At 41.9% G+C, this 19,008-nt stretch overlaps 1 protein-coding gene across 2 annotated transcripts in view; it reads right to left on the bottom strand.

Annotated features, from left to right (window-relative positions):
* Window positions 1-1,489: 1,489 nt before the first annotated feature.
* Window positions 1,490-19,008, bottom strand: part of LOC123354105 (tetratricopeptide repeat protein 38-like) — a 34,938-nt gene continuing 17,419 nt past the window's right edge. For both annotated transcript variants that reach the window (XM_044995794.1, XM_044995785.1), the window contains exons 7-14: window positions 18,110-18,229; window positions 13,002-13,061; window positions 11,721-11,759; window positions 10,856-10,937; window positions 7,212-7,377; window positions 4,056-4,215; window positions 3,725-3,798; window positions 1,490-2,385 (exon numbers count right to left, since the gene is read on the bottom strand). In XM_044995794.1, coding sequence (XP_044851729.1) covers window positions 2,292-2,385; window positions 3,725-3,798; window positions 4,056-4,215; window positions 7,212-7,377; window positions 10,856-10,937; window positions 11,721-11,759; window positions 13,002-13,061; window positions 18,110-18,229 — 795 coding nt within the window. In that variant the 3' untranslated portion in view covers window positions 1,490-2,291. The remainder of the gene's footprint in view (window positions 2,386-3,724; window positions 3,799-4,055; window positions 4,216-7,211; window positions 7,378-10,855; window positions 10,938-11,720; window positions 11,760-13,001; window positions 13,062-18,109; window positions 18,230-19,008) is intronic.

Genomic DNA, 19,008 nt, shown 5'->3' with positions numbered 1-19,008 from the left:
TCCTTGCACCTGCCTCAGTGACTAACCACAACCCCCAAAGTCTAGCCCTTTGTCTCAAGGGCCGGTTGCAATTTGTCTCTGCCACCGCATGGCCAGGTGCAGTACAAGAGGGAAGAGGGGGACCCAGGCCCACCCACTACTCTGGGTCCCAACCCAGGGATCCTCTAGTGGCAGCCTCCCTGCCCTCCTTCTCTCCCTTTGTCCAACTGTCCCTGGGACACTTCCCCTTTGGCCCCTCACACCCTCTAGGCCCTTTCTATCAGGGCCCACAGTCTGGCAGTTGTTGGGCTGGAGCCCTACTATGCTCCCCCTGAGCCTGCCCAGCACTGCTCTGTCCAATGTGCTGGTCTCCTGCTCTGGAGACAGACCTTCCCCCATGAAGGTCTGGGACAGACTGCCTGCTGCTCGCCTGGGCAGCCTTTATATAGGGCCTAGCCTAGCCCTGATTGGCTGGCTCTAATCTCGGCCCTGACCGGCTCTCAATAGGCCCTTCGCTGATTGGCTGCCGGCCTGCGCAGCCGCTCTGGCCTACTCAAGCCCCCTCTTGCATCAGGGTGGGGCAGCCACCCCACCACAGGCATCAACTGTTGCTACCAGGCTGTGGCCTGGGCTGCAGAGCCAGCTCCAGGCACCAGCAGAGCAAGCACCTACATGGGGCGGAACATGCTAAGGGGCGGCATTCCGTCCATTCGTGGGGCGGCGGCAGTCCAACTGTTTTCTTTTTTCTGCTTCGGCAGTTCTGGTGGAGGCAGTCTGAGCGTATTTTTTTATTTTGTTTTTTTTTTTGCTTGTGGCGGTAAAATGGTAGAGCCGGCCCTGATTGGGCTGTTCATAAAAAAGCTCTATCCATCCCAATCTAGTATTCAGTACTCGAATAGCAACACCACTGCCTACTTTGGCAGTGTACAACTTTACAATAATAGTATTATCCTGCAATCTGATAAGCATAAGATGGATGTGTTCTCCTGAAAAGCAAAGGCTCAGCATGCTTTTAAACAAATGATTGATATCTATTGTTATACCAATATAATAAAAAACAGCAAGATCTTATTAAGAGGGATAAGGCAAAGATGCCACATTTATTGTAAATTTAAAAATAAAGCAAAAGATACAAGCAAACAACGTTGTTTAACTACTTATTCCGATTACTACTTATTCCTTATACACACACACATATATATATATGTATATATATATTCATTCACACAATCATTCATTCAAGTTCTGTATAGGTGTTATAGTTACCAGCCTAGAAGTTGCTCATGCCAAGTTACTGGCCAGGTATCTTGGTCATGAGGATGGAGCCGAGTCTGTGTCAGATGTACCTGATGCTCCTGGAGGTTGGCAGCAGAACCAGAGACTCAAAGTCCTCAGATTTTGGAGTTCATTCTTATAGGAATTAATTCCTATGTTAATCTATGGGAGCTGTTTCATCCTGCTGTTGCTGACTCAATCAGCAGATGGCACATTCCTGGTGGCTCCACACTGTCTAAAGTGGCACATTCTTGGTGGCTCCACACTGTCCAAAGTTTGTGTTTCTCATCCTTCCAGGTGTTGGGGTGGATCCCAGTTTACCCTCTGGGGGTTGTCTGGTGGTCCACTTGACACATTCTTTGGCCGATGGATACTCCCTTTCTAGGCTGGCACCTCCCTAACCATTCATGTACATCAAGCATTCATCAACATACATTCCATATCTTAACCATATTTTAATTTTTCTGTCTCCACCACTTTTGGGGTGTGTGCCTAGGAGCCGTGGCTGTTACAATGAAGTGAAAGTCACTTAATGGCTTATAGCGTTTGTTTACATTGTACCAATTACAGGTAACATAGTGTTTACTTCAAGAACAAAGTCAATTAACTTATTTGTAAGTTTTACATAGTAATAGAGTATCTTTCACAAGACAGATACAATCAGTGGTTTCTCCAGACAGGAGCTTACAAGTTTTAACAGAAGAACTAAAAGATTTTTGTACTTGGTGAAACTGGGGGGTCACTGTCACTTGGGGGAATCGCTGTTAGTACCTTCTTTAATATCCCTACACTATTTCATTTGCTACTGTCACCCTGCTAGGCACAGCTAGGCTACAATCTTCCAAGAATCAGAGGTGTGTCAGAAGCTCAAGCAATGATGCTGAATCACCAAAAGAAGCTTCCCAAAGCTCAGATATTTAGAAGATCTGGAATGGCTGATGATGCAGGATTTTCCCTATTTTGATTCCTTTAATGCCATAGAAAGAGACTCATTACAGTGCTAATTATTATTTCCACTGGAATAACAGATTTAAGATTCATCCCATCGCATGAACAGCTGATACTTTCCGAATAAGTCGCTCAGTCAATGGTGAATTTGGTATCAACCCATCACGTTCTGACAGGAGGCATCTGAAGGAGGTAAGAGATGGGGGAAGTGAAAAAAAAGAGGCCATAAATACAGTGCTCAAAACTATAGCAAGCAGGCTTTTCTGTTTCCTGATTTAGTAGTCATGTGTCATCTGAAAATAAAAAGCTTGCTGCTTTCAGTCCCTGGCATTTAAAAGAGTTGAAAATGAAAATCGGTATAGAAAACAGCACAGCTAAGTTTTAAATGCCCATATTGTGTGCCTTGACCACAAATATCCCAATGCAGGACATGGACTAATAAGAGAGTGATGTTCCCTTTCCCATTTCTAACCCTCAACTAATTTTCCCTATTTTCACAGCCACATGGCTCTGAAAATCACACAGCGAAAGAACTTTGAGAAAATAATCTTGCTCTCCTCCCATCAAGATCCTAAAAGCTCCCTTGTTCCAGCTAACCCTCTAACACTAACCATTCTCTTCTGTTCTGATATCTCACCTCATAATTCTTAACCATAATAAACATTTTAAATAAGATGTCTCATACCTAGACTACCCGCTCACGTTACTTTTAATGTTCCTTCCCCGGTTATCTGTATTTTGTCTAATTGTGATTGTATAGTTTTCTGACAGGGAGATATAATAGGAAAATGAATAAAATGAGCAAGGATCTCTTAATATCTGGGAGGCTGGAATGATTTTCATTATTTAGAAGCTAGGGGTCTGATTCTCCACTCATTTACACTTGTGTTAATCAGGACTAACTCCAGTGAAGTCAGTGGAGCTACTCTAGTGTAAGAGAATTTGGTCTTAAGCCTCAATTCTTTCAACTGTCCTACACAGGCAGACTCCTCCAATAACTTGAATGGGTCTCAGTATGGGCACGTGAGTCTGCTCGCCTGCTCATGTGAGCAACTCTTGTGATTTCTACTAACACAAGACTGGCACAATGGATAGCTGAAATATGGCACTAGAGTAAGTTAGATCCCAAATAAACTGCATGTGGCATCATTATAGTATTCAGCTACTCATATACGTTTTATTTTATAATCTATTAAGTATATTGTTCCATATGTAAATACAATGGTGCCATACTGGAAGAGAAAGTCTTTTATAGCTAAACTTGTAGACTGCTAATAAATTGGTCAAATCAACCAGCCAAGTTTGTGTAGCTGAACATACTAAATATTTGATAATTGCTGAAAATTGTGACCTAAGATTAAATCTAAAACTATGCAGTTTTGCATGTACTTACTTGCATATTGTTTTACTTGTAATTTACAATGTTTAAAAACAATTGCAATTTGTGCTTTCATAAATTGTATTTCTATTTAATACATATCATGGAATCCAGAAATTCTGATTTTTAGCAAGTGGTACTTACCTAGCCAGTTTTTGATAGGCTTTTGATTTACAATTTAAAGCAGCATGAATCAATAGCTGGCTGAAAACATCTCTCTGAAAATATGAGTCACAAATGAAATAAGTTAATATTTGGTAATAAATGCTGCAAGTGACAATTGCTTAGATTCTGATTGGTTAAAACTATCCAGGAGAGAATTTCTTCTACAAACAGTATTAAGCAGCTGAGACATAGTACTTCTTATTTGTACATTTGAATGTTAGTGGTAACATGAAAGCCTAACAGATGCTACGCAAAGACAAACAAGCCTTACCCAAATGCAATTTAATAAAATAACGTTCAAGCCCCTTACCTGAGCATTGCTGCCTCCTATCTGCAGGAGTTCATAGCGAATTGGATAAAGTAATTCTACTGTCTTGTCATAATTTCCATTGTCAAACTCTACCAAAGCCTGGCAAAGTGGCAACCCCAATTTTGGAGCCAGACCCAGCTCATGGTCTTCACCAGGTGCTCTGCAGAACAGGAAAGCAGTTAACTGCCAATGAGCAGAAGATCAGACTGTAGCACTTGTACTCCTTTTAGTGCTGTTCTGTCACTTCCTGTTGGAGCAACTTAGTTCCATTGAGTTCAAGGAATAGTGATACACGGAACAAAACACCTCACATGTTAGGTACATTTTGCTAAACAAATCTTTATTTGCTGTACCTTTCAAAAATCCTGAAATCTTGCATATTTTAATTAGACAAGTGAAGACATCCATTCCATAGTAATGTTACCCCAATTGACCTGAGAAGTTAGCCAATCCCTGGAGCCTTGCAGGTTGTTTCCATTAGGAGGAGAAACTGATGATAAAGTCAGATATTTCTTTGAGGGAAACCTGTTTATTAACAAGAATGTACAGAAAGCCCTGTTTCCCCAAACACAGTAGGAAACAAACATATAACAGGAGGCATTGCTCAATATTACAAGCCTCTTTTTTCAGCCAACGCTCTACTCAATAGCTCTCTCAAATGTCAGGGTCACACTACAAGCGATGCTTTGGATGTCTTTGGATTTGTGTTGCCTTCTCTGTCTGCCTGTCTCTTTCTCTCTCACACACACACAGGCACGCAGACAGAGAGCCCTCTCCATCAAAACATAAGTGTGATACACACCAGAGTACACTATTATATGGATTTGTTTGTTTGTTGTTGTTTTTCTTTAACTTTCAGCCTCAAAATGTATAGGGTAGAAAAATAAAAATAATGAAAAGAACGGGCTGGAGGATTAGAATTGTATGGCTATTCTTTAAACAAACATAATTTCTAATATAAGTAATGTAATTTTTATATTCTTGATGTGAGTAAACAGTCCTATTACCCACATATTGGCTTAGTAAACATGAAGTTTAATTTTATATTTAGTTTTTCAAATATTCATATTCATATCAATTCCTGTTTTCTAAAGTAATTTTACTATATTTACATTTTATAATGCTTCAAACAACTATTATAATGCAGAGCAGTTACAACAACGTTACAATAAAAATGTAAAGGTAGGTGTGGACAAGCAGGTGGAAGAACTGTGCAGAGGTTGGCAATACTAAGTATAAATTCATTAAATATTCCACAAAGTTTCCATCTATCAATGTTGAAATTCTACAGCACATATAGTATGTATCTAGAAGAAAAAGAAGGCTGTCACCATCTGACAGAGATTACTGTTTGGTAGCTTTACATTTCTCAGTGGATCAGTGCTGTTCTGCTCTTTTGTGCAAAACAATACCCAACACACTTGATGTTAAGATTCCATTTATAAACAGTTTCTAAAAATTGTTAATTGGTTAATAGGTGTCAGTCTTTTAGAAGATTGTTAGAGAGAGTCCAACAGATCAACATATTGCTTGTAACCATGGCTTGCCATCATCTAGCACAGTGGTTCTCAACCAGGGGTCCAAGGGCCCCCAGGGGGCCGCAAGCAGGTTTCAGGGGGTCCGCCAAGCAGGGCCAGAATTAGACTTATTGGGGCCCAGAGCAGAAAGCCAAAGCCCCACTGCATGAGGCTGAAGCCCAGGGCCTAGAGCCCTGCCACCCAGGGCTGAAGCTGAAGCCTAAGCAATGTAGCTTTGTGGGGGCCCCGTTGCATGGGGTCCCAGGCAACTGCCCTGCTTGCTATCCCCTAACGCTGGCCTGGCTTTTGTATGCAGAAAAGCAGTTGTTGTGGCACTGGTGAGCTGTGGAGTTTTTACTGCATGTTGGTGGGGGGCCTCAGAAAGAAAATGGTTGAGAACCCCGATCTAGCACACCTTCTGTTGTACTTATAACAATCTTTAACACATACTGCTCGTGTCAAACATCTTTCAATCATGTATTACACCTTTACACACCATTTATAAATGGAAGCTTAAGATAAAGCATTACCACAGTAACCTTGCTGCCCTATTTTGGTTGGTTTTAAATGCCCCTGCTGTCATCTTTCTAATGCTATGTATACACTATTTTAATGAAGATTTGTTTTAGCAGAATATGATGATCATTACTCTTCTGAAAACTGAAAGACAAATCACAGGCCCTTTCTTTTGCAAGCGAAAAAAAATTATCATTGTAGGTAGCTGCCTCTTTCCCAACCTGTCTATTTCAGGATGTTCTGTGGCACCTTTATGCCACAAATGTCTTACATATAGCTCTTATGGGTCAGAAAGAGAAAGCAATGACTGGCTCAGACTGTACTCTGAAGAAAGAAGGAAAATCAGTTTCACCCACAGAAAAGTTGTGTATATAAAACAAAAGCAGGAAAAATGTAAGAGTGGAATGCCATTCTTATACCGCCTTTCATGATGGTCAATATAAAAATAAGAGCAAGAAATTTATATTTTAGACATAAACAAGGATGTGACAAACATTCTATTTTGCTAAAATACCAAAATATTCAAATTTGTACAGATGAACAAGTTGTGCCAAAACTATTTTCACAGTGCTTTCAGCTCAATTTCATGTTAAAATGATAATTCATTGTATGCTTATAGACATTTTATAGATATCTTATAAATGACATTGATAAAATTGGTGCATCAGGGCAAAAGGGGCCTTTACAGGTAATTGGCTTATTTTGAGAAGTTTTCTTAATGCTGTAGAAGAAAAATTCCACTGTTCTGATATGAAGAGTCATATCTCTAAAGTACACCCACTGTAAGGGAAAAAAGTGTCTACAGGGTAAGGTGCCACTAGCACTCAAACTCACGGTACGTACAACACTCAGACAATGATGCTGCTATCTGACAAGATTAAATATCCAATCTAGACATTAAATGCACAGTTTAGATACACTTAAAATCAAAAGTAATAAGGTTTGCTAATCTTAACTTGAGAAACACTACCCTGCTGAAACCAGAATTCCGGTTAGACCATCCTATACCAGAGAAAAATAAATTATGGTACTTAGCAAACTGCAAGAAATTAATTATTATACTAATATGCCTTGTGATGAAAAAAATATTTATTCAGAACAACGTTTTAATTCACTTGCTTACTTGGCAAGTTCCTGAAGAGTTGTTAAGAGCTCATTGGTGGTTTTGTGGTCTTTGACCCCGAGCAAAGACATGAGAATGTGGACATCATTGAAAAGCCAAACATGATCTTTGGTGTGCTTCTTTGCAAGAGGGATAACATTGTTCCATCTGTCTCCCACCTTTACACCTAGGAGTAATATACATGATTTCAAATAAAAACTCCACATGCAAAACCATGTCTCTTGGCATATACTCCCAGTTTAATTCAGCATCATAAGATTTGATTACTAGTTTAAGGAACCACCTTTGGACCTATGTCAAACCTCTTTATTGATCATCTCCAAATATACCATCTGTAACTGATATCCTGGATCCCATTAGATAGGGATCAGGCCTAATAATAGGATAAATCAGAGGCGGATTATGGGTTTGTAGGGCCCTGGGCTGGAGCAAGTGGGGGCCCCTCCCCACTCCTTCTGCCTGCAGTCCCCCTGCTCCCACCCCCAGCGCTCCTGTGGGGAGCTGGGTCAGGACGTGGGGGCTTCCCCCGCCCGCCTGGTGCTGCTGCTGGGGAGCAGGGTCAGGGCGCAGAGGCTTGTCCTGCTCCACCTGCCCGGCACTCCGGCCGGGAGCAGGGTCGGGATGCGGGGGCTTCCCCCTGCTCCCCGGCAGGAGTGCCAGGCAGGTGGGGGGAGCAGGGCAAGCCCCACGCCCCAACGTCGCTCCCCAGCAGTAGTGCCGGGCAGGTGGAGTGGGTCAGGGCAGTGCCCATTTTTCCAGGGGCCTCACAATTTGCCAGGGCCCCTGTGCACAGGCCCCGTTGGCCCAGTGGCTAATCCACCACTGGGATAAATGACGTCCTCCTGAACACAGATGAGGGAAGATAATGCCCAAAGTCATTATTCTGGATCTGTGTGGGGCATACATTACTAAAGCAGACTGCAGATGAGTGCACCATGACTAGCTGCAGCAGAGCTCTGTGAAAATTATTATTTACAACTGTGATGATGTGGGGACAGTCTGTCTTATGAATTCTGGTTGATATTATGAAGTTGTATCATGACATTGCTGTATCAAGGAAAACCTCTGTATGTGTATCCACCATGAGCAGGCAGAGTAGTGTTATGTCTTCCCCAGACCCAGGACAATGGGAAATACTTAATGTTAACTGAGGTGCTTTGAGCAGGCAATAGATATGCCTAGGTAGTTTGCACAAGCTGGGAAAAGAAATTTCCTTCTTGGGAGTGGGGGAGATTGGAGCACTGGAAATTTGTCAAAAAGCAGACCAAAGAAAGCCAAGTGTTGGAAAGGTGGCATATAAAGAGGGGATGCTTGCTGTGAGACACACAGTATCAGGCATTGTTGGGTAGTAAGAGAGGAAGGGCATGGAGCAACCAAGAACACAGAAGGCAAGCTGGGCTGAAAGACTCCATGAGGAGCAGCAACCCAGAAGCCTGATGGGGCAGGGAAGTGCAAGTAGGGTTTACTGTGAGCAGATCTGTGTATTTCTCATGCTATTAAACAAAGACTCTTAATGTGTTAATAACCTATACAAAGGTCTGTATGTGTGTGTAGATTGCTGGGATACCGTGGGGAGGAGGGGGTCAGCACTGGACATGGGGACTAAGCCACAGGGTTACCGTATGTCCAGGTTATTCTGGACATTGCCTCTATTTTGAGACTCCATCCTCTGTCCGGGCAGATTTGTCAAATAACAGGAAATGTCTGGGATTTTTGCAGAGCAGATATTGCAGCTCAGAAAGTGCCCTGACTAGTCCGCTTCCAGATTGGTCCCTCCCCTGTATCCGCAGCTGACTAGACCATTCCCCTGCAGCCACAGCTTCTGGATCTTGCCCACCCAGGCCCCTGTTCCCAGTCCTGGGGAGGGGGTCCTGCAGGAAAGTGCTAACTGATCAGAGAATCATAGAATATCAAGGTTGGAAGGGACCTCAGGAGGTATCTAGTCCAACCCCCTGCTCAAAGCAGGATCAATTCCCAACTAAATCATCCCAGCCAGGGCTTTGTCAAGTCTGACCTTAAAAACCTCTAAGGAAGGAGATTCTATCACCTCCCTATGTAACCCATTCCAGTGCTTCACCATCCTCCTAGTGAAAAAGTTTTTCTTAATATCCAATCTAAACCTTCCCCACTGCAACTTGAGACCATTACTCCTTGTTCTGTCATCTGCTACCACTGAGAACAGTCTAGATCCATCCTCTTTGGAACCCCCTTTCAGGTAGTTGAAAGCAGCTATCAAATGCCCCCTTAGTCTTCTCTTCTGCAGACTAAACAATCCCAGTTTCCTCAGCTTCTCCTCATAAGTCATGTGCTCCAGCCCCCTAATCATTTTTGTTACCCGCCACTGGACTCTTTCTAATTTTTCCACATCCTTCTTTTAGTGTGGGGCACAAAACTGGACACAGTACTCCAGATGAGGCCTCACCAATGTCAAATAGAGGGAAATGATCATGTCCCTCAATCTGCTGGCAATGCCCCTACTTATACAGCCCAAAATGCCGTTAGCCTTCTTGGCAACAAGGCACACTGTCAACTCATATCCAGCTTCTCGTCCACTGTAACCCCTACGTCCTTTTCTGCAGAACTGCTGTCTAGCTATTCGGTCCCTCGTCTGTAGCAGTGCATAGGATTCTTCCATCCTAAGTGCAGGACTCTGCACTTGTGCTTGTTGAAACTCATCAGATTTCTTTTGGACCAATCCTCTATTTTGTCTAGGTCCCTCTGTATCCTATCCCTACCCTCCAGCATATCTACCACTCCTCCCAGTTTAGTGTCATCTGCAAACTTGGATGGTTGTCAGTCACTGAGTCCTGGGCTTGTGCCAGTCACCATGACAGGGAGTGACACTGTCCCCCATGCACCACAGGTACCCACTCCAGCACCCTTAACTGTATCCCCCCCCCGCCCACCTCCCCGGGCAGTATCCAATTGTCTACATAGCAATTTTCAGCCTGCGGCCCGAGCCCAAGTCAGCTGTCCTGAGCCAGCCTTGGATTTTTTATCCCTGTGTAGATGTACCCTGAATGACCAAAAAGAGGTGCTTGATTGGATCTGTGACAACAACTTAGGAGGTGAGCAGTTTTTTTCAGGACCTCTCACTTTATCTTTGCATTAGAAAGTTAAAGAAAAGCTGGATGCCTGTTTACATAGTCCCATAGAACTGTTGGAATGATTGGTACTATATTTACATTGACTCCCTATTTCATCAATATCAAGATTAAGAACTAAAAATTAATGTTGGCTTGATATTTAGTAAAAGAGAAGTTAACGGCTTTTTAATAGCTTATGCATTTGATCTTTAAACATTAGGTTGAAAAAATTAGATCTCTGGGGACAAGGGAAGTGAAACTTACCAAAAAAAAAGAAAAATGTGACCTTTATTAATTTGGTTGAATGGAATATTGTATTTGCAGGAAAATAATTACCTTTATTTCTCCGTACAGTTTATGTTCATTAGTATATACTTAAAATTCACCTCTGAAGAACAGCATCTCTTTGAAGATCTCTTCTCTAGTATAACCCACTGCTCGGACTCGCTCTGTATATTTACCTAAATCTTCACCTGTTGCATTTTGGAGGATGAGCCTTTTACCTTACTCTTTTAAGAAGAATGAGTAGACTAAAGCAGAAACTAACAGTTCTTTTACCTTCCAACTGAAGCCGGTACAGCATGGAGCAGTTATCTAGCACAGCTAACATACTTCTGCTTGACAGGCATGCAGGAGCAATCTACAATCAGAAAGCATTCTTATGTGGCATTACCCATATTTAAGTGGAAGTTAACCTGAAGATAAACTTACTTTGACAGTACAAAATTAATTCTCTCCTCTTACTCGTCCAGATATACAGCAATCTACAAATAATATTCATATTATTTTATCTGTGGTGTTTTTCCATTTATAAAATCAAATATAGTATGTGTGAAAACTATCTTTTCTACAATCTCTGATCTCCCCCAAATGGACCATAAGTACCTCTATTACTTTGCAACAATCACTAGGGTAGAACAAGATATTTTTGTAAAGTTTCACACCAAAACAGGCATGAAGAGACCTGTTATACAGATTCCTGGTTAATTTGCTGTGGATTATTTTAGAACGATTCTTCCAAAAGTTCAGATAGCAAAAAATTTTAACAAATCACCTAGAAAGGAAAAGACATGACTAAGGAAGAACTCTAACTAGTAATTAGATTAAAATCAGATCTCGTAGATTAATTACTAATCATGACATCTTAGATTTACAGAAAAACCTATTTTACATAATGTTAAACTTTTAAAGATTATCTTTTTTCCCCCCTGTCCCACCAAGGCATCTACATAGCAACAATGGCAGCCTGACTAAAGATAACAGGATATGAAAGTGGTATCAATAAAATAATTGGAAAACACTAAAAAACCAGAAAATGATATCACACCTTTATATATTTTACATCAAATACAAAATGAGGCATATGCACACCATTTCATTTGAACAATGTCTTTTCACTACACCAGAAATGGTTTATACTCACATGATTGTCATAAATTGTCAAAGCAGCCTCATAGTCACCCTGTAAAACCAAAGGAGGATTGTGTCATGACCTTTAGGATAGAGTGTCCGTAAGTGACTGCTAGAGTTCAGTACTAGCAAATTTTTAAAGAATATCAGTGATCCCATCAATGAATGTCCATGTGCAACATACCCAGATTAGATATGGGAGAGGTGAACAAGCGTGCTACCTGATTATTATTTATTATGTGTATTATAGAGTCTAGGAAGAGAGTACCTAAAGTCAGATTACATAAAAAGCAATTATACATAAAAATAAAATAAACTGTAGAGTTATCTTGTGGCTTTCATCCAAAACTTAATCAAAGAGCTCTGAATAAATTTAAAGGAAAATTTAACATGGATTAATACTAAATTTACCAGGCAAAATTATCATGGAAATCTCATTTCAGCGGATGTGCAAAACAAATGCAACATACAGTACATGTTGACACATGGGTATTGGGAGGGGAGCCGTAGGAAGAAAAGTAACTTGGAGAAGGTTTCAATAAAGTAAGGAAGGGGTTTGCTTTATCTTACCCTCTCCAGTTAGGGTGTAACATGAAGTTTTGTATTAATTAACTGAATGCTAAATTGGGACAAATTACACTCTTTGTCACTAACATGTATCTCCTCACCAACTCATACTGCTTTGCCACTTACATACCACCATTTATTTCCCTGCTAATTTTTGCCCCCAACACGTTAAGTGCTAAGTACTATTAAATCCAAAGAAAATATATATTGCAGCCCAATAGGTTCAGGATAATATACACATATTTGTAAAGAGTTTAAATAGATCTTAAATATTTTTAAGACTGGGGGGAAATTAACAGCATAAAATCTCTCATTTCTTTAACATAGTGGCCCTATTGGTCTCTCTCATGCAATTTTTGCAAACTCCAGACTCTTACATTCTACGTGTAGGAAAAAATTGTACACCTCTACCCTGATATAACGCGACCCGATATAACACAAATTCGGATATAATGCGGTAAAGCAGTGCTCGGGGAGGGGTGGAGGGCACTGCGCACTCCAGTGGATCAAAGCAAGTTTGATATAACGCGGTTTCACCTATAGATTTTTTCCTCTCTAACATATAACTTTTAAAAACACTTTAGTAAGGTACCAAACACCATGTTTCATAAAAACATCCAAATAGAAAGAAGGGAGGAAAGCAGACCATACCCTTTTTATCAAGTCTGCCTGTTAATAATCATCCAACTGGAGCAGATAGTATATAGATGTAGAAGTGTGCTCATACCTTTCCAATGAAATACAAAGCCCAGTGCCAGTAATTATGGCAAGCAAGCATGTCACAGTCCTGAGAAGAGAGAGAAAATATTTTACTTCCAATTTAAACTCTGATTTAAACATATCCAGGGCATCCCAATCTGAGGGCCTAATAAATCAGTAGATATTAGAGCCAAGAACCTTAATCTGTTGTTCAAGTCTGAAAACTGACAACAGCACATTCTTACTCAATAGACTTGCTCTTTGTGGATATGTAGAGAGATACAAATATGGAACCTCACAATTCAAGTTCTATAGAGCAACTTTTCAGAGCAGAACTGCATTTTGAATCAGACTTTACCTCATTCAATGGCACCTTTATTGGAAAACCTCTACACAGACCAGACTAACTTCACGCCTGCCTTTCCAGCCACAGGCTGACAGCATATGGTCAAATACTCCTCTCCGTTACACCAATGGCAGATTAGCCACTGGGCCCATGGGGCCTGTGGCCCAGGGGCCCCTACCAACTGGGGGGGCCCCTGGAAATAATCCACTGCCTGGCAGCAGAAGCCCGGAGCCCCAGCCGCTGGGGCGAGGGTAGTCCCTGCACTCCAACACCACTCCATGGCAGCAGCGCCAGGCGGGGAGAAGTCCCACCCACAGCGCCCCCTGACCTCATCCCCGGCCAAAGCTGCAGGATAGGGGAAGCCCCACCCATCCCCCACAGATGCTGTGGGGCAGCAGGGGAAGCCCCAGCACCCAGATCCCAGCTGTGGCCCTGGGACTGGAGGAGCTCTCACTCCCCACTGTGGCCCGGGGCTGAGGCAAGGGGACAGAGCTTCTCCAGTCTTGGGGCCTCAGTGAGGGGCAGAGGGGAGAAAGGAGCAAAAGGGGTTGGGGGCTGCAGTAGGGAGGTGAAATGAGGGGGACCCTGGGTGGAACAAGGGCAGGCCCCACCCCCAGGGAAGGAGCAAAAAGGGGTGGGGCTGTGGGCACGGCCACAGGCAGAAGGGATGGGGAGGGACCCTCCACTTGCTCTGGCCCAGGGCTCCGAGAAACCTTAATCTGCCTCTGATTACGCTGGCACAAATCCAATGAAGACAACAGGGTTGCACCAGTGTAACAAACAGGAATCTGTATCCACAATATATTGGTGGCAACTCAGATAAGTACAATAATCACAGACTCTAAAACTACCTATTCCTGCCCAATGGAGAAGTTAAAATTAATCTTATCTCTAAAGGAACAGAGTGCTCGTTTTAGTGGTGACTACTTCAGTACAAACCTCCGAGATGTGAGCGAGTTTTCTGTATGTCAGCATTTTATGTTGTTTACATACGCCAGTGGTTTATCGTAACTTGTTTAATATTAAACTACAACAAGGACTCTACTGACTCAAGTAGTTAAATGTTAGACATAAAAGTGACATTAGCAAGTTTGGCCTATACAGTAATCTGTTCCAAATGTCACACAAATAAGATTACTGGTCCCTTCCCTATGAATAAAATGTAGCTTCTTAGTGCTGCATAGGCTAACCTTTAAGAAATGCCATGGGGAGGGGTGTGGCTTAAGTGCACCCCTCAAAGGGATTTAGGCACCTGAATCCAGACCAGTGGAAGGTGCCTCCTTCAGCTTGGGAATCACAAGCATGAACCCTTTCCTGGAGTTAGTGCCTAAGTCCTTTCTTGCAAAAAGTTGTTCTACTTTGTACAGATAATTAAAGTCACTGGGCCAGAGAAACAGTCATTCTCACTCTATAGCCCAGTGGTTAGGGTACTCACCTGGGATGTGGAAGACCTACGTTCTAATGAGTAATTATTTATATAAAGTGGAACAGCTTCAACAGGAGAGACTGAGAGAGACCCACCCCAGAATATCCCATACCTCAGCAGTTAGGACCCATTCCTGGGAGGTGGCAGACCTGGGTCCAAATTCCAGGTAAAGTGGGGATTCCAACCAAGGTCTCCTAGATCCTGGGTGAATGCTCTCACCACTGGGGTAAAGGCTCTAAGAAGGTGGCAGCACCTTCCCACACAGGTTGCATTTTATGCAAGGCCCAATCCAGTAGGCATGCTCTGAGCAAGCCTGCTGAATTGGGCCCTGCAGGTGAGATAGGTAGGGTAACCCTAGTCTGAGGATCCTGCTGGCGCTTAGGTGTGAGCTAGGTGCCCAGTCATCAGAACACAGTGAGCCGTGAATATGCCCAACAATAGAAATGTAGGTTCCTAGGGGACATTACTGCAGAAACTTAGGCACCATGGGACTTTAGGTATCTACAAGGTTAGGCGGCAGCTGAGAGAGCACTCAGGTGCTTTTGAAAATTTCACCCAGATTTTCTATTTATAGTTCATTACAATTTTGTTTGTTAGTTTTGGTGCCCTGTTTTTGTTTGTTTTGTTGTTGTTGTCCTCAAAGTTGATCAGCAAAGGGAAAAAAAAATCTCTCTCTCTGAAATGTGATATGCCTGAACCTTGAGGGAGTGGTCAGAAAGCTCTCCGTCAATAATTCTAATCTTGATATTGAAGATTTCTAATTTTTAAAAACAAGCAGAAAACAACCCCAAACCTCTTTAGGCCTTCTTGATACAGCTCTGCTCCCTGAGTATAGTGGAACTGTCAATTGCAGGGATAAGTATCAGAGGGGTAGCTGTGTTAGTCTGGTTCTGTAGAAGCAGCAAAGAATCCTGTGGCACCTTATAGACTAGCAGACGTTTTGCAGCATGAGCTTTCGTGGGTGAATACCCACTTCTTCGGATGCAAGCCGATTGCAGGGATAAAGCTCATTCCTACAGCAGACAGACCCTTCTTGGAGCAAACTCCTGTGGGTTTTAAGAACCACCACAAATTTCAGCACCTTCTGTTCCATGTGCAAGGTGCATTTCTTTGATACCTTTCCTTCACTATTAAATACATTGCATACAGCAGACAAAAGTTAAAAATCTACACACAATTTTCTGCCTGAGGAGAAAGAAAGAAAGAAGGAAGGAAAAGACCCACATGACAGATGCTGGTTATGTTATTTAGTGCAGTAGTTCTCAATCTTTCAGACTACTGTGCCCCTTTCAGGAGTCTGATTGGTCTTGCATACCCCCAAGTTTCACCTCATTTAAAATCCACTTGCTTACAAAATCAGGCATAAAAATATAAAAGTGTCACAGCACGCTATTACTGAAAAATTGCTTACTTTCTCATTTTTACCATATCATTATAAAAATCAATTGGAATATAAATATTGTACTTATATTTCAGTGTATAGGATATAGAGCACTTTAAACAAGTCATTGTCTGTATGAAATTTTAGTTTGTACTGACTTCGCTAGCGCTTTTTATGTAGCCTGTTGTAAAACCAGGCAAACATCTAGATGAGCTGATGTATCCCCGGGAAGCCCTCTGTGTACCCCTAAGTGTACACATACCCCAGATTGAGAACCACTGATTTAGTGCATTACTGGACCATGGTCAGATGGATATGATATAAGAACATGAACAGAAAAGGGGACAAGCACCATCTTCCTTTCCTTTGCAGTCAATCTTTTAACATCCTCCCCTCCCTAAAAGCAAACAGAAGTTGAGATCTTTTACAATCTTGTTTTGATTGTGTCTCCCTGTAATTCATTCTATGTTCACTAATCTTTTCATGAAGTAGTTTTGTCAAGTTCCTCAATTTATTCTTAAACTGCTGATCTTAGGCTTAGTAGAAAGCTTATAAATTTCACTTTGTTGCCTGCATATCAGAGCAAAGGGCCCATAGCCACAGCAGATAAAAGCATTCTATGCACATATATATTGCTCGTGATCCAAATCACAAGTGACATGTAAAATGTTTTATCTACTGGCCACATCCCTTTGGGTATGTCAAGCCCCTGCTTGAGCCAGGGCTCAAGCCTAACAACCCTTGCACCTACACTGCAATTGCACTAACCCAGGGTCCCAGGACCCTGCAAGACTGGAGGATCCAAGCTTGAGTTAAGCCAGTAACCAGGGTCTGAGCACTATTGCCTCACAGTGTAGACGCAGCCCTGCTTGACTCAGGTCCCAAGAATCAGCCAGAAGTATCCCATAATTTCATGGGACAATTTCCTTAGTCCTCTCTATCCCAACAATCTGCAATTCACTCTATTGAAAATGGAAGCCACCACTCCCTCTTTGCAAATGGCAACAGATCACGTCAGCATTAACCCATTCTCTTCGGATCACTGATCTGTAAGCACACTATCAGAGAGCCTCCTGGGTTTGCAATGGAGAGCAAACTGATGAAGACTTTTGCAAAATGAGCTGCTTCCTGGTAATGTGGGGGGGGGGGTGGGGGGGGTAGCAATGCTTTCCCCACCGTGCACCATGGTCCGAAGGCTAGAGTGGCCACATTTTGGGGTGGGGAGGGGCAGCATTAGGGACTCTGGATATGGTTACTTTGACTCGGGTCTGCACACTACTGTGTGGAAGCCAGAGCCCTAGGGTTAAAATATAATGTAGATGCTCAAGCCCAGGGTTCCCTAGCATGGGTCACCTGACTAAAGCCCCACTAACCATGGGCTTACATTGCAGTGTAGACATACCCAAAATGTCTAACAACTGTTGTGCTCATGAATTGTGAAATATTTTTATATGTAAGATCACATACTAGTTAAAGATGCCTACAGAACTTACCTCAATATTTCAAGGTAAAATATGAGAAACTAATAGAATTTTGGGTGAAATCTTAGATACACTGTAGTCAATGGAAAAACTTTTATTGACTTCAGTGGGGGCCATTTGCTTTAAAGGTCTTTATTTAGGTCATTAAAACAGAAACTTTGGGGAATGAGTTTGGGGTTGTTGGGGTTTTTTTTTTGTTTTAATTGTGTATCACTAATCTCAGCTATAAATACTGAGGGGAATTTTTGGATGACTAACAGCCAGGGTGGATTTCTGAAATATGGAACTGTTGTTACATTTTCTGCCTGTTGCTTCCAAAGTGGGATGAATGGAGATTCTATCTTGAAGCAGTAGCTTCCTATTATTTGTGAAAGTCTACAAATTTCATTAAGAAACAGATCTGACAAAAGTATGCTACATAAAGAGGAATCACTAGTATTTAGTGGAAGGAGGAAAAAACCCCACAGTCAGCCACATCAAAGGAACTGTTAAGGAAATTTACCTTCCAGTTGTTTTCAGTTTGCTTCATAAATGTCAACCCATTCTTCAGGTCTGCTTTCATTTCATTTATGTGTGCTATGGTATGGACAGACCATGCATCTGACTGGTTTATAGCTAAGGCCTGGTAGTGGGAAAAGAGAAAATAGCATGATGAATACCGGGAAGATTACAAATAACTGTACATACTATTGCACGTATGGAAACTGAAGATTTTTTTCTCATACATGATGGGTATTAAGTATCTCTCTGCTTATAACTTCAATCATATCCTGGGAGACTGGTTTCAACAGAAAGAAGAAAAAAATCTTTGCTGGATGAGTTCACTTGCTAGCATCTATTGAACAGATAACAGTTGCAAAGTAGTTTCAGAATGAAGGCCTGAACCAAGACCACCAAATTACACTTCATTTTACAAACTTTTCTTATCCTTCAGGCTCAGAAGAGTCATATGGCATGGGCAAAGCCATGATTTATGCCCATCCCATAGCCTCCATATGGGAAGCATATGAGTTGATCATTTGTTGTAAAAGAAAATAATAATACGGTTCCTTGCAGTTAACCACTTTTCCTGTAACAAGAACATGCTCTGCTAAGTTCTGAATATCAGACAGCTGCATCTTTACTATTCCAACAATTCTCCATTCATCTGGAAATCCCCCCCACATTGCCCGCAAATTTCATTTGCTGTCAATGTAATGTAAAATAAGAGATTTAAGTTCTATTACTTTCAGCAATCTGGCTCATATAAGCAATTTGGCAAAAACATATGAAGATGCCAATAGATTCCATTTGTGCTATAATTCATGTAACTTTCCTATTTTACTGGAACCCTTGGTCATGTGGATACGTTGCCAGCTTTTCATTACCACTGCAAATGAGATCAGACTTATAAAGAATGAA

Source organism: Mauremys mutica, chromosome 1, assembly GCF_020497125.1.
Source record: "Mauremys mutica isolate MM-2020 ecotype Southern chromosome 1, ASM2049712v1, whole genome shotgun sequence".
Taxonomy (NCBI): Eukaryota; Metazoa; Chordata; order Testudines; family Geoemydidae; genus Mauremys; species Mauremys mutica.
Note: the sequence above shows the minus strand (reverse complement) of the source record. Positions and strands in the feature narration are given on the sequence as shown.